At 46.2% G+C, this 15,970-nt stretch overlaps 1 protein-coding gene across 1 annotated transcript in view; it reads left to right on the forward strand.

The window, feature by feature from the left end:
- The window catches only part of EEPD1 (endonuclease/exonuclease/phosphatase family domain containing 1), a 65,224-nt gene extending 49,878 nt beyond the window's left edge, over positions 1-15,346 (forward strand). The window contains exons 3-7 of the mRNA XM_076330860.1: positions 3,972-4,082; positions 7,428-7,562; positions 8,880-9,012; positions 14,542-14,736; positions 14,845-15,346. Of these exons, the coding sequence (XP_076186975.1) occupies positions 3,972-4,082; positions 7,428-7,562; positions 8,880-9,012; positions 14,542-14,736; positions 14,845-15,044 (774 nt within the window). The 3' untranslated portion in view covers positions 15,045-15,346. The remainder of the gene's footprint in view (positions 1-3,971; positions 4,083-7,427; positions 7,563-8,879; positions 9,013-14,541; positions 14,737-14,844) is intronic.
- Positions 15,347-15,970: the final 624 nt, after the last annotated feature.

The following is a 15,970-nucleotide window of genomic DNA, read 5'->3' on the forward strand; positions in this document are numbered from 1 at the left end:
TTGCTTTGATGAAGTAAGTTGTTGTTCACCTTTACTGCAGTGCCCTTTTGGCCTGAAAGCTTCTGTGGTAATTAACCAAAACAGCCAGTTAATTGCTTTGAGTGCCTTTCTAAAGTTCAGGCAATGATTACTGCACCGAGATGTACCGTGCCATACTCCTCCTCACTGTTCCTTCTCTCCTCGCCTTCCTTACAGCCTCTGTTTTGACTCCAGGTCTGAAATGAAAGTGTCCTCCAAAGAGGAATCACTGGCTAGTAAGAAATATGTAGTCTATTAAGCCCTAAGACATTGTTTTCCTGGGTCACATTTAGTTTCCTCGGGGTTTAGGAGTAGCACACCCTCCAAAAGATGCTCACCTCAACAGAGGTCACTGGCTCAGTGTGGTCCCCAGCGCTGGTATTACAAGAGTAACACTTGACAGGCAAAGATGTTCAGCATGGAGTGGTGTCATCATCTGGAAAAGATGACCCTGCTGTGCCTGGTTTGGGACTGGCTGCACAAATAGCACCCCAAAAGAAAACAAAGATTAACCAGGGCATCCTGAACAACAGGTGGTGAGATCTGCTCGTGGGCTACTGCAGGGTACTCACTGGCAGCTCTCCTAGCGTGCAGAGTTACTGCACTGGGAGAGATTTAACGTCATGCACAAATTAGATGCTCTTGCTGGCAGTGCTTGGAGTGTCTTGGGGAGGCAGGTAGGTGTGTTAGGGAGTCTGTAACTCCCTTATGATCCCCAGCAAGTGCCAGGCCAGCATATGATGTTCTCCCTGCTCCCAAATTAGTCCAAGACCCCTTGCCTTCCCCCCCCCAGTCCCTCCTCAAATGTGCGTTTCACCAGCTTCTTCCAGCTGCCCTCTGTTCTTTTCCAGTGTCAGTCATAAACTCATTCCCGTACCCGTCTCTGCTTCTGGAGGGGCTGGGAGCAACAGGCACCAGCTCTTTATCAGGGTGGACAAAGAGCAATTATGTCTTTGGATCTTCCCTTCTGGGGAAAATGACGTGTTGCTGATAAGCAAAGGCAACGGGGCTTGTCCCAGTTCCTGGGGTGGTGGCCCTTGTTGGCCCCTTGCACGCTACATGGGGGCAATGTGCAGGTACCTGGCACAAGGCGGGGTGACCTCTCAAGAGCACAGCCTGCTTTTTGCCTAGAGCATGCCTGGAGCCTGGTGCTGCCATGTTCCTGCTCCCTGGCAGCACTACCTGTCCCACAACAACCAGCACCCAGCTGCAAGAGAGACCGTGGCGGCATAGGTGTAATACAGGGCATCCTTGTAAAGAAGCTCTGATGCTGTTGGTATTCTGGTATGCGTGTGAGTTTTGACTTGGTATGTGTGAGATTTAATGAAGAAGCTGATTGAATTTCAGGAAACCTGCAGCCTGAAAGGCTCTAGAGAAAAACAAAACTAGAACTTTTTTGCTTAGGAGGATTTTGGAAAAAAAAATGTTGTTCTGATTGACTGAAATTTTAATTTTTATTTTTCTTTACCACTTAAAGAACTGCTCCTCAAAGGGATTGGCATAGCTCTGACTTAGTTTTGCAAAGGAGGAAAGGCATTTTTTTCATTCCCAATGTGGGCTAGGAGCTTGTCTGTATATTTTTACTGTACGAGGGAAAGCGTAATGTTGTTTGATGTTGGGTTTTGTGGGCAGAACAGCATATGATTCGAGAAATGCCCTTCTCACTTCAGAAGAAAAACATGACCTAAGCAAGTATGCTGTCACAGCTTCAAAATCTGTGTGCCTGTAAGCCCTGGAAAATGGGCACAGATTAAAGTCAGCTGCTGTAGAACAAGTTCTCCGTTGCCGCAACCTTACCTAGAATGGGCTGATGGCTTTTTTCTGAACAAACCGTACAATCTTATTTGTCACCTTTTTGTTTCAGCAAAGTTAAATCAAGGCCTTAAAAGAAAGAAAAATAAATTTGGAGGAAAGAAAATATTCAAACTACTCGACTGCAGATGCACTTTTTAATAAAGTGATGGTTTCTGTAGGATTTATTCAGTCCTGTCATATACTTTGTGCTGGCTGGACTTTCTAGGCAGCTGCAACCCAGAGATAAGTTAACTCTTTTGTCAGGTTACAGTTGAACTCCTAATTTCAACAATTTTTTTTTGCTGATTTAAGTTATTTAAATGTTAGAAAACTCATTCACCAAATTCACGCTGTTTAGAGTCATCAGAATGACATCAGGAATGAATAATTGTTGCTGCCGCGATTTATTGTGTTTATTAGGGCAGCACCTGGCAATCAGTTCAGAGCAGAGCTCTGTTCCCAGGCCGTGCAAACACCTTGCGTGCCTCCTCGTTTAATAAATCAGCCCAGCCCTAGCGCTGCCTGAAGGTATATAACGGACAATGATGTGGTATGTTAATCTTGAATAAGAAGCCCCAGCCAACCGCTGCATTTCAGAAAACTGTTTTAAAAGGTGTGCCAAGCATTTTCGCCTTGGGTGTGCAACCAAAATTATTCTCATCCTTCTGAGGCAAAAAAGGGTTGCTGGGTTGTGTATATCTGAGAAGTCAATCCTTACAGCTTCAGCCTCCGGGATGCTGAACTTGCAGACAAGGCAGTTAGTGAAAGAGCAGGGTTTGATTTTAATTTTTGAAACAAAAGTTAAAATAAACATGAGAATAGCTGTCCCATCATTTTGCTGATACCCACGTAGGAAACACTTATATCCATGCAGTTTATCACTGTAGCTCTTCGAACTGTTTGGCACGTCTCACTGCAAAGAGTCACTGTCTACAGGAGGTTATTGTTTGCCTTGAAAATCCTTCTTCATTAAGGAGGGACATTCTGGATACAAGATTTTGTCTGAGGATACTCTTTCACTGTGAAAACCTCTGCGTTTCAACACAGTTTCTCCAGTGTCAAATTAACAAAATGATGCACATTGAAAGTCCCTGTTGCTCTTTTGCAGCAATTACTTTTTACTAGCCCCTTTCCCTGCAGCCAGAGCTGCTGCGTGCAGGCCCTTCGGCACGGCCGGGCGTTCGGCTGCCTCCTCTCCCTGCCAGCCTCCAGCCCGAGTCCGCCTGCCCTGACATCAGCTTTGCGAAGGGCTGTAGCTCCTCCTATTAAGCTTTATTTTGAACCTCCTGGCAAAAAGTATTCCATATCGTCTGCATCAAGGCGTTTCAGATTCCAGATTTTCCAGGGCATAGGGGTTTTTTTTTTAGTTTTTTTTATTTCAATCTCAAGATGTTACCCAGGTAGACTTGAGGGCTTTCCATGGTGTCCACAGTTATAGTATCCCTGATCTGTTGGGCGTTAGGGCGCAGCCTCTATAGCTCTGAACGCGTAAAGGTGTCTGAGTGCTGTGGCTGTACAGCAGTGTCCAGGAAGACTAACGCCTCTGAGGAGCGTCAGAAGGATCTGCTGTGTGTGCACGTCTGCAGCTGATCCCTTTGTGCATGGGGAGTCTCAAGCATGTGTCCCTGGCGTAAAGTCAGAGAAGCCCTAACCCCAAAACGCCAGCTACTGAGGTGGCCTACACCCTTCCTCTTGTGTTGTGCCAGCTGCCTCTGTGTTGGAGCGGAGCCAGCCCCGCTATGGGGGCTTCCTGCCCCCCAGGAGGATTCGGCGGCTGCTCATGGAGCCCCTCAGGGGGTGGGATACGGTGCAGGCAGCATCTTTGGAGGTGGCACAGAGGAAACCCCTTTCCAGTCAAACAAGTAGCTTTGGAGGAAAAAAAAAAAGAGTCTGAGGGAGAAACGTGCTACTCACAGCATTTGCACTGATCTATTTTAATTTTTATTTATCTCCAAATAGTGTCCAGTCGGGGGTGAGTCAGCCTGGGATGTGGCCCAGACCATCTCCTTTGCGAGCCTTCAGGAAGGGCAGAGAGCACAGCCTGCGCTCCACGGTGTCTCTTACCAATGCCTCGCTACACGCTTTATTTTGCAATTTTTTTAAAACCCTGTGAAGCTAATATTTTTTTTTTCCCCCTGCTCTTTCCTCTCTCTCTCTAGTTTTGTATGGAGCTGAACCAGCCGACGCTGCCAAACATCCGCAAGTGGAAGGGCCCTAGAGGATGTTGGAAGGGTGTTGTTTCTGAAAAACCCTCGGGCCAGCTACACAAGGTACATTAATCCCTAAGTCTGAACTTTGGCTTTACTTTTTTTTCCCCCCTCTAAGCAAGGACATACTTTGAATCTGTTTAAGGCAAAACATTTTGCAAATCTTTTTTGGCAAGGTTTGCATCTCTTGTTTTTTAAGCTGACTCTTCCTATAGCTTTCAATTCGACTGTGTGATTGATTTTTTGGAAGAATTGTTTTTCTCAGCCTGTGGCACACTTGTAAGGAGGAAGGTGTGTGTGTTTGGGGGAGGTGTGGTAGATAAAAACAGGATAGAAATATAGAAGAAAGGCTACACATTAGGACAAGGAAAGAGTCCTTGGTTTTGCCCCTGGCAGGCTGCAGTAATTCTGAATTATTTTGTGCTAGTCAGCTTAGCTTGTTCCCTAGCACAGCACCGGCCGGCATTTGGAAGAGCTCCCCATTTCCCTAGTTTGCAAGTGAAGACCCCGCAGAGGGGCCATGCAGCCTGCCATCCTCATCTGGAAGAGGAGCTTATCTCACACGTTCCCCAAAGTGCTCTGCACAGCTATTTAAAATATGCTGCAGACTCTGTTTGAAATCAGCACCGTGCTGCACTGTGCTTTTCCCTGCAGCATCTTCTGCCATGGGAATATATATATATGTAGTGCAGTGAGGTACTAATTTATAAGGTGCTGACAGCTACACCCGCTACCCTTGACAATATTCAAGGTATAGCTACATTGGACTGGACACCACTAACGGCGCCCAAAAGCAGTCTCTCCCAAGGGAAATCTAAATCTCTCTTTTTTCCCTTTAAGGGTGATAACGAGATTTCAGAGCAAGGTCCCACTCGGGCTCGAGCCTGTTGTTGCTGAACGAGATCGTTCTCGTGATGCAGTTATTGCAGCATGGATGTTGTGGGGTGGAAGCAGGAGCCGAGACCTGTCATGTAATGAATGGTGCCTAGCAGTACACTGGGCTGTCTTCATCTATTCTGAGCACTGTCGTTATGAAAGCCGTGGCTGCAGTTGTATCCTGTAATCCTGCTGCTTAGAATCCATGTTTCCTTAATCTGGCTTTTCCAAATCAAGTTGTATCACTGTGTCACACCTGAGGCTGTTGTTGGACTCTGATGTTTTGGGAGGTGCAGCAACTTTTGCTGCCCTTCTGAGTAAAGCCCACGAATGGCAACTAACAGGAGAGAAAAAAAACCCAAAACCCACCACCTGAGCAGCACAAGGATTGGACTCTAGCTACCACTAGAAAGACACAGAGGGTCTGAATGTGTCCAAGGTTTGACACAATTCTCACTTAATTCCAATGCAGAGTGCAAATCCCGTTCAGGACATTTTTATTCCTGGCTGGAGTTTCCTTTTGGGATCTCTTGTTAGGCCATATCATTAAAACACTGAATTTAAAAAGCTGTGCAAAGTTGTTGAATTTGTTCCCTCTGCTTTTTCTTTTCTTCCAAGAATTATTAATAATTGTCTCAGAGTTTCTATGTTAAACCCAGAGTCTTTAGTCTATTTTTTCCTGAGCTGTATTTCCAAAGATAACAATGAAAGTTTTGACTATGGGCTAAGTAATTAAAAATCATCATCTACCTTGTTTTACTGGTAAAGATGTAAGAATGAATGGTTCCCAAAATTATGGGGAAAGTCTGTGGCCAAGCTAAGAATAGAAATGGTACCTACTGACTCTTCCTTTTAGCTGCTTTAGCAGAAATCTGGCTGTGCTGGAGAACCCTCCACTAAGCCAAAAAGTCTTCTCTACCCCTCTGGTTAGTTAATGGGTCCGTCAGGTTTGAACATTGAGTACACAAGTGCAATACAGTGGAGTAAGGCAGTGTTACCCTGAGCATGTAGCATCTTCGGCACAAGCTGATCTCGGGACACTCTACAGGGCTAAGTAATGCAAAATGGTGGATGGTGCTTCAGGCTTGTGCTTCCACATGTCCTGGGCATTTGGCCTTCAACCAAGCAATGACTTTTGACCACCATGTTGATGTGAAACCTGGAGCCAGGGAACAGCGAACAGCTGTTGACAGCAGTTTTATTCTTCCACATCTTTTCCTATAGCAGTTTTCAGACCTTAGACTTCCGACTGGTGGAATAATTTTGTCAGTATTTTAAAGGTGAGGTATCTAAAGGAGCTACCAAAGGATTTTAGCCAACCTTCAAGGCTCACAGGAAATCAGCAGAGCAGATAAGACTTGTTTGTTGCAGCTGAAATGGAAAAAACTCTTCCTTGCGATGGATTTAACTACGATTCGCTAAGGGAAGCAGGTTTGAATGATACCAAAGAAAATGGTGTCTGGGTGATGGGAGGAGAGGCTGACAGGTTGAATTAGATACCACTGCTGTTGCGACCGGGGCGGGCAGCTTTCTGAAAATGCCAATTCCACATCCCGAAGTAACCAAAAAAACCCATGCAAGATGGTAGAAACAGAGCTGAAAGGAGCGGAGAGCTGAGCGTGAAACGTTTGAGCTGGAAAAGAGGTAGAGAAGATTGACAGGGCTGAGAGGTCTAGACCAGATTTCACACCAAGAGACTCAAGGAGCCTGGAAATTTTTAGCTTGCGGGCGACAGAAATCTGTGGGATGGTGTGCGGTGTGGGGAGAAGGAACAACTGTGCGCAGCATCATCTACCGCAACCCTAGCAGGCGCCCAGTGAGAGCACGAGGCACTGAGCTCAGGGTTAGACAAACAATCCTTATTTTCCTATGCATAATAAACTGTCTCGTTATTGACCATGCCCAGAAGAATCCGATGCCTTGCCTGGACTAGGAGGAAACAAGGACCATATCAGCCCAAACACGTGCACAAGAGGCGGCATCTTTATCTTTCACCCCTGTGATGGTCCTGAACGCGCTCCACCTGTGTGAGATAAAACAGCTTATTAAATCGTTGGCTGGACCGAGCGGTGCTAAAGTTACCTGGGTGTCCGGTAGCCAGCGTACAGATGCGAGGGGCTGCGGGCAGCAGAGCAATATGTGTTTCAAACTCGGCGCACTCAGTTTTCAGTGAAGTCAGTGGGGCTGCCCAGGGAGCGTTCCTCCCACATCTGGTGGGGCTTTTGGCCGGGGTGAGATAAAGAAGTGTTTCCACCTGTTTTCTTATCTCCTACTGATAGCCTAGGATGCTATTCCTCCTTTACACTTGTGCAGTGAGTTGGGCTTCTTGCCCTCAGCAGGCGCCAAGCCCGGATATAAACCTGCATCATCTTTTACCGCCTCTGCATATTTTAGAAGTGATGTACACCACTGCCAACAGAAATAGTGGTACTGAAACTTGCAGGTGAAAGTTTCATCTAGGGGGCTGCATTTGGGCAGAATGGTTTGTTTTTACCTTCTTACTACTAGCTTTTCTCTTTTTTTTAATTCCAGGGGGTTGAATATTCTGGCTTCCTCTGGGATACAACAGCTGGCATTGAACTGAAAGATGCCTTATCTCAGGAGAGTGCACAGACTAATGGCAATGGGAAGCACTCATATCCTCACCCGTATCTTGCACATTTCAAGGTAACTACTGTTGCGCCAACCGACCCTTGTAGAGTTCAGCTTTTATTATAAAAATTTGGGTAAGATGGAAAGAGACAGAGTCTTCTAACAGACAAAAATTTGCGTGAGGTTCTAATCCATCTCATCAGTTCAGCACTGTCTCATGGCTTGATTATAGAAAGGTGCTAAGTGGGCCTTAATATGTGTGGCAGATCACCAGAGTCAGTCCTTTCCCTTGCTCCTGTGGGAGCAAACCCTGCCGCAAGGGAGCATTTTGGACACGTGCGGGTCAGTGGATCTTCAGTAGCATCCACAGCCACCAGGAGTGTGACAGAAGTCACCAGTCACCTTGTTCTGCTTTTACCAAATTAACACAGAAGGGACGAGGTGCGTATCCAGCAACAGCCAGCCACAGGGCTGTGATTCTTGTCAGTGCCACAAATTGTGAGTGGAGAGGGGTAAGTGTAGGCAGAATGGAGACAGAGAGAGATATATATGTATATATACAGAAGGCACAGTGCTCCTGAGAGACTCGGGCTGATCTGTCTTATGTTGCTGGCACACTGCAGAGTTTCCATTTTAAAGCTTTTTCACCAGGCTGAACCCATCTAAAAGAACATCGTGCGTTTTGGAAACTGTTCTCGTACATATGCTTGAGTGAACATACAAGCAGAGAGAGCCTGTCTCCGCACAGGCTGTGATGGAGGCGTCCAGTTTGGGGAACTTGACATCTCTGGTAATGCTTTGAGAGAAGCATTAATACAATAATTATGAATAAATAAATTATTAATAATAATAATTAATATTAAGTTATTAATAATGTAAATTGGTTAATATTAGGAGTAAGTATTACTTGTGCCAAGTGAGTCCCAGAAGGTAAGCAGAAGATTGCAGGGAGCCAACAGCTCCTTTCAAGGTACATTAAGTTTCTTGGTTAGTCTCTGTGATGGGCCAGGGCTAATCATAAGAGAGTAGTAATTAGCCCATGTAATGACCATGACATTATTTGTACCTTATTAACAACTGGTTTTGCATAAACTGATTTACATAAGCAGCCAGCTTCTTTCTGCAACCGTGGTGGAAAGAAGCTGTTTGCTTATGCAAAACAGTTTCCCCAGAACTGAGAGGGTATCAGGTTATTGCAGACAAAGCTGCAAAACTCCTTCCCCCTCTTCCTACCAAAGCCAAGATGAACCAAAGCACACTACATACATAGCGAAGTGAGTCCTAGTCACCCAGATTTACTGCCGAAAGTACTGGGAACAGGCGCGTGGTTTTGCTTTGTGACCTTCCGTGCCCTGTCTGCATGGCATTGATTTCTCCTCCTTCCTCCCCCAGGTTGGGATGAATGATCTAACACTGGTTAACCTTCATCTGGCCTTGTCGCCCTCGGCAGGAGAGAATATTGGGAAGAACCACGACAGCCACAAACTGGCAGCCTTTGCACAGACTTTGCAGGAGACTCTGAAAGGTAGGGCAGTTTTTTTCCTGCCAGCTATCACATGCATGCTGGCCAGTTTATCTAATCAAAACGAATTTAAAAAAAAAAAAAAAAAAAATCTGTCTCAGCGCAAGTTTCACAAATATCCTCATCAGCCTCGCAATTGTCTTTACCGGTATTTGTATTTGAATGATGCATAGTGTGGCAAATGTGCTTTTCCCTTGCTCATTGTCTTATAGTCTTTCCTAATTAACACAAACAGCGCAGGGGATCCTACTGGCTTTGACACCCTTTTTTCAAATTAAGTTCCTTCTGATTTTACACTAGTGTAAGAGCAAGTACAGCCAAAAAAAAAAAAGACAGGACACCAGGGTTAAGACCCTATTTTAAGTGCTTTGTGGAAATGACACCTACCTGATATCAGAACAAAGCTTAATGCCTTTTTTCCAAAAGAAATAGGTTCCATATATTTGCTTTTTGGTTAATGGGAAGCACTTTGGAAAACCCAATGCAAATCAGAAGATGGTTGCTAATGAGAAAAGAGACCAAATCCTGCTTTGGTACCTGGGTGTAATATGCAGGATAATTTTATTGATTTCAAGTAAGTTGTTCTGCTTTTACACCAGGATGAGGGACACCAGAATTAGGATCTGAACTTGAGCAATATAATAGGCAGGTGAGTTTCTTTACCTCATTTCTGAGAATTTGCTTCTTACTTTGGAGCTTGCAAATTAAATTCAATTTCCTATGAAGCAGAACAGCATGTTTCAGACTCTAAACGTCGCTGATCTTGTTATAGGAATAGAAAAATCTATCCCTTCGTTTACTGCTTAACAAAGATGCAAAAGGGTTACAAGGTTATATGCATGATGTTTTTCAGCTTGGCCCAGTTTAGCAGGGTTGGTCACTTGGAATCATTAACATCCCTCTTGTATAACACAAGAGGTATTTGCAGTTTTTATGTGTGTTCTATTGTTTTTCCTTTTGAGCTGCAAGAAGTCAGAGCTATTTTTAAGTGCTACTGGTTTAAGTATTTGTCCACGTACCTTGAAATTGGAAAGGATGAAGGTAAACAAAAGGATCGTTTGTTTAGTCCCCAAAGGCTGAACCGAGACACAGATAAATGTGTAGCTTTTCCGAAGTCAACTGAGTTGTGTTTCCACTGCATCTAAATTTAGACTGTCGGCATTAGGGCTTCTCTTTATTTCGTGTTTTTATTTTCGTATGGTAGGCACATTACTGGAGCATGCTTGTTCTTGGCTTAGTCTTTCACAAAAGAAGAGATTCAGATTCCTCCAAACTTGTGGAATGCCGGTCTTGTTTCCTAAAAAAAATGGTAGTGCACACGTAGTGCACGCTTCAGTACTTTGAAGTACTGAATTATCCTGCCAAAATTAATGTCATGCTTAAAATTACTGCCATCCTTCAATTTCTTCCAAATCTGTCCATAAAATATGGGTAATAAGAACTGATTTGTCTGTGGGTACTGCAGTAAATTTGAATTTCTGCTCCCATTTTGCTAACAGATGCCTACTCTGTTATCTTTCATTCTTACAAAGAGGCACGTGAACATCTCAGGAAATTTGGTTACTATCCACAGCCTCCTGTAATGCAGAGCACTAGCATCTCCATATTTCTCCCATCAGACCAGTGGGTCCTGGTACTTTTTTCCCCCCTCTTTCTTTCCCTTCAGCAGTACCAGCGAGACACGGTGGCTGTTGGCTGCTCATAGCTAACTCTTTGCAGCAGCCCTTCTGCCTTCTCTCAAGAACTCCACCAGTTCGTCTTCAGTGTGGTGACCATGGGCAGCACACAGATGCTATTTTGGATGTGCTGGTAGTGCTTGGACCCAGGGGCCAGGGTGTTGGCTTGGTCATCTTCTCCCATCTGGCTTGGCCGTATTCCACAGGTTACCCATGCATCGAGCACTAGGCTTAGAAGACCTTCGAGAGGCCGTAGGGAGCCTCTTAGCAGCCGATGTACTGTCACATCCTTCTCATCATCTGCTTCTCACTCTCTCCAGGAAGGATTTCGGGGTTTAAGGGTCTGTTTAATTCATGAGGGGACTCATTCAGGGAATGAGGTATTTGCAGTTTTGAAGGGGAAATCAGGGAGAGTGTCCTACAGGTGTCTCTTTGGACCTCCACGAAGCAAAGGAGGGTTTCCTGGTTCCTGCAGGAAAGCAGGTTTCAACACTGCAGACTTTCTGCAGGCACTGAAAGTCCCTCAGCTGATTGTGTTGGCACACCGATGCTCAGCCGCTGCGGCACAGGGCTGAGTTAAGGCAGCACTTCGCTTTGCTGGCCGAGAGCCACGCGCAGAAACTGCTAAAAGTCGCTGGTGCTTCAGTGAATTTGAAGACGCATTTGGAAACAGACCGGACTTTTTCCTCACCTAAAGAGTTCTCCGTTGACAAGGGCAGGGTTGCTTTGAGCCCGATGGGTCTGAATGCAATAGCGTGGGAGCACCCCTGAGAGGTAGTGGGACACGTGCCTGTCTGCCGGAGGCTGTCTGCCACCGCGTCCCACCAGACGGAGGCTCTGGGTCCTTGTGGGACAGTGTAGTCTGTGGGAGGGACTTTTGCAGCAAAAGCTGGGTTGGTGAGGGAGCGCTTGCTGATGTGTCCTGCAGGAGGAGGAGAAGGACCGGATTGCGTCAGCTGAGGAGCCTCTGGCTCAGGCAGCCTCTGCTGCCCAGTCCTGAGGAGGAGGATGAGCGAGCCCTGCCAGTCTCAGACTCTCATCTCATCCAAAAGAGGCAAATCACATCACAGCACCAGTAGCATTATCTCCATTTTCTCCCCCCCCCCCATCTAACTGTGGACATTGTGACTGGAGTTTTTGATCAGCTATCATCCCTCATTACGGGCAAGGGACCTTCTAGACCTTTTGCTAAGTTTGGCTGAGAGCCGTTGGGGCTGATCCGTGAGACCCTTGAGAGCTGCAGCTGCTGTGTGGCGGCTCTGCTCCCTGCCTCTGCTGAGGGACCCAGGGACAACCGATTAGGCGCCGTCACGCACCCAGGAGAATCCAGGCAGGTTTGCTTCCTTCCCTCCATCTGCATGATGTCTGTCAGGGTCTCAGGAGGCAGACGGGACATGAAAGCGCTATGCGTGGCATTGCTGTTGCAGGAGCTGGCAGAGCCAGGAGCAGGGCTGAGAGCGAGCCCAGGACAAGGGGAAATGAAGTTGGTGGTGATCTAGAAAATTGGTGTCGCCTGCTTTTCCTGCTTAGCGCAGGGCTGCCTGGCCCTTTCCCTGGTGATTCACAGCCACGGGGAGCCCCAGAAGCTCCCGTGAGAGGGGACCGGAAGCAATCCTTTCCCTCCCCGATGGCAAAACGGGTTTCAGCTTCTTTGACATCCCCCAGCCTATTCCGTCTGTCAACTTTACACTGCAGTATGATTTTATGCTTAGTTATTCTGCATGCAGAATTTTAAACAGGTGAAGAATACAGTGACTCCCTCCCTGGGCGTGCTGCAGGCTGACTTCTTACCTCCTTCCGAGCACATGTCCAGGTGGTGGGTCTTTTAGCTTCTGCTGTTTCTAAACTGTCCAGAACGGAGCAGTCAGTTAAAATTTTCACTTGTGAGTATGGTTTTTTCATAGATTTTTCATGTAAGGGAAATAGGCTTGAGGATTTGCTAAAAGAAGTAAGAGTATTTTAAGAATAGAATAGAGTAGAATAGAATATATTTTGTGTGGGACTGAGATACTGCTGTTAAGATCCCTGCCTCTCTGTCATTTTTAAACACCCTCCCCCAAGGACGTGCTCCAGAGCTTTCTGTAATGGCCTTTCCTCACTTATATGGCCGAGCTGAAAGCATGGAAGGAGCCGAGTGCTGCCTGGGCCATTAAACAAGCATTAGTCCTGAAGGACCAAGACGGCGTGGTTGCATTTCAGGCTTCCTGATCCTGCCAAGCGAGAGATCTTGGGTTTTTGCGATGAGATGCGTGCAAAACCGCCAGCTCCCAGCAAGCACTGTCGTCCCATTAGACAAGCACTGATTTTTTCTTTTGGGTTCTGATGGAGCTTAAAATAGCTCAGGTTCAGGTTTGGGTTTTTTCTTTCTTTTAAAGGTGGGAAGGCGACTGTCATTGAACACTTTATAGAATAATATTTAAACCTCATGTCATTTCTAATATGATTTGTGACTTGCAAAGGGTAGAGAAACCACAAACAGTTTCACTATCTTTTCATCGCCCGTCTGCACCTTAGCAAGCAGCATGTTTTGAAGTATTTGTTTTTGTAAGTCATATGCTATCAATCTCGCTGCTCTCCTGCCTCTTCCCAATTCATCTTTCATGCAGTGCAAGACAGGAGTGGAATAGATTTTGTTGTTGAACTTGCGCTCCCTCTCCTGGCTAGCTACTTCTACAGCAACAGCACAAAACGAGGTTTATCCATGAGCACTAGGTATGGTAGAGCAATCTGTCCATCCACCCCGTCTCCTCCCACACTTCAATCCCAGGAAGGAAAAAGCTTACAGACTCTCATAGTTCTCTTCTCTGAAGTCAGGTTTGGGATAATTTTTGGTGCATTTGTGCCTCCTTTTAGCATCTTCCTCCTTCTCCAGTACCAAGCGGTAACGCAGCAACATCTCTGATCAGCTATCAGCATTCTTGAGTTTGTCTTATCAGACATTTCTGGCAGTAGTTTGAGATGGGCACTGGGACATGTGCATTGTCTTCTTATCCCAGCGCACAGCTGGGTTGTCTCCATCTGCAGCTGTGGAGCTAGGAGAGCACACGTTGTGGATATGAAATTAGGGTCCAGAGTTTCTTTTCTCACTTCATTAGGGTTGGAAATAAAATGTAACTAAGGTCATTTTCTATTCACATGAAGACAGGATTTTTTGACAAGCATTTCAAGTCATTCCCTTTGTTTCTTTGAAAATTCAACCCTAGACAAAATCTAAGACATCCCAAGTTCAGCAGTATCCCTTCAGTCAGCCAGGCAAAGGAAAGCTGCTGTAGTCAGGGAGTGTCCATGTGGTCTGTGAACTCATCTTTTGCCATCAGGCGTGCAGGCTGCTCCTCAGGCTTGTTCCTTGAGATTTCTTAAATGCAGAGGGTTAGAACGAACACTGCACTGTGTCTTTCCTGGGATCCTCACAAAAGTGTCCTTGACTCTTACAGCAGATCTCTAAAAAGACAATGTCAAGACAAGTTAAAGCCAATATGTGTTTCTTGCAGAAAAAGAAAAAAATAAGCTTACAAAGTCACAGATTCCTAAAAACCTCTAAGACCAGAACTGCTTGTCTTTGAGTTTGTCACTATCAGTGAATAGCAAGCAAAGGACGCCAATATAAATGAGATGATATTTAAAAACAAGCATGAAATGTGTACTGGCTGGTTTTTAGTGTCATGAAGAGAATGGCCATGAGTAAATAGCCAGCGAGAAAGGCTTTAAACAGCATTTCTTTCAGGAGTTCAGAGTAAAGTCAGCTTTGCTACTGAGTATTTGTGTTTTTCCTCCTCCCATTTATCCTCTCTCCCTCTTATACTTAAGTGATGGATGTCCATTCCTCCCATTCATTTCTATTTTTCCTGTTTTCTAGGAGAAAAAGACGTGGTCATCCTTGGAGATTTTAACCAGGCCCCAGACAGCAGCGACCACGACATCCTGAGGAAGGAGAAGTTCCATCACCTGGTCCCTTCCAGCACCTTCACCAACATCAGCACAAAGAACCCACAAGGGTCCAAGTCACTGGATAACATCTGGATCAGTCGGAGCTTGAAAAAGGTTTTCACAGGTAGAGTTGCTTTTTAGTGAAGTCATGTAACCTTTAGTTAGGTTAGTGCCATGTGTCAAATTTGGGCAATATTACTTATCTTTTTCTCTGTGATTCTTTTTCATGTAGGCCACTGGGCTGTGGTGCGAGAAGGTCTTACAAACCCATGGATCCCCGATAACTGGTCCTGGGGTGGGGTGGCTTCGGACCACTGCCCCGTGCTTGCTGAATTTTACCTGGAAAAGGACTGGAACAGGAAGGAAGTGACGCGGAACGGGAACGGGGTGACGGTTGAACGCAATGACTCCCACGCTAAGCACGAACGATGACGTGAACTTGAGGGTGTCTCTTCTGCTCCCCAGGGAGCAGCCGAAGGCTCTGTTTGCTTGCGGCTCAGTGGCGGAGCAGGACTGCCTCCCCCTCTCCCTCCTTCCTGCTCTCCTCCCCACGCCTAGAAAGCATCAGCACTTGATTTTGGTGGCCCTGGCTTCGTGGCCCTCCTGGACAGTTGTGGGGTGTCTCACGGCAGCGGAGCAATCTGCAACTTTTTCTGGGGACGCAGTGGACATTTCCATGCCTGGAGATTTGGATGAGAATTGTACAGAAAATAAAGTGTACTTTTAATACTGTACAGGATCTTTGCTAAAATGCAGCCGAGCAGGGCTTTGCTGTGAGGGTGAGGGGGAGTGATGGTTATTTTCCTTTGCCTCCATGTTAATTGAAGGAATAAGAGAGGCCCCAAAAAGAGAGACACCATGGAAATCCTTGGCAAGTCGCAGATGTCATTCAGCACTTGCAAAAGCTGCCGGAGCTGGTCCCTAGATGACCTGAAATGAGTCCTGAGTGGTCCCTCCTGCTCAGCCTGGAGAGGCCCCGTTCCCACACAGCCCCATGTGGATGCGGGCACCTCTCGTCATTCCCTTCCTCCCTCCTTACGCTCCTGGCAGGGTGCATTTTGCCCAAGAAGGGCTTCCTGGAGCTTGGCTTTGGCTTTTTGTTTGGCGTGCAGCATTCAGTGTTGTTGTTTTCCTGCACACTAGCCTTCAGGAGCTGGGAAACCACCGACTTGTCCCTCTGCAGAACCTGGTCCACTTCTCCAGTGCCCTTTGCTTTGCTCCCTGTTGGGGATCTCGCAGGAACAGCCCTTGTCATCTGGCCCTGCAACTGGCATCAAAGAGGAGATGTAGCCCTGAGTCTTTGTCTAGGAGTCGGTGTTCTGAGCAGCGCTCTGCATCGGGGAGAAATAGGTCATACA

Source organism: Aptenodytes patagonicus, chromosome 2, assembly GCF_965638725.1.
Source record: "Aptenodytes patagonicus chromosome 2, bAptPat1.pri.cur, whole genome shotgun sequence".
In the NCBI taxonomy this organism is placed as follows: Eukaryota; Metazoa; Chordata; class Aves; order Sphenisciformes; family Spheniscidae; genus Aptenodytes; species Aptenodytes patagonicus.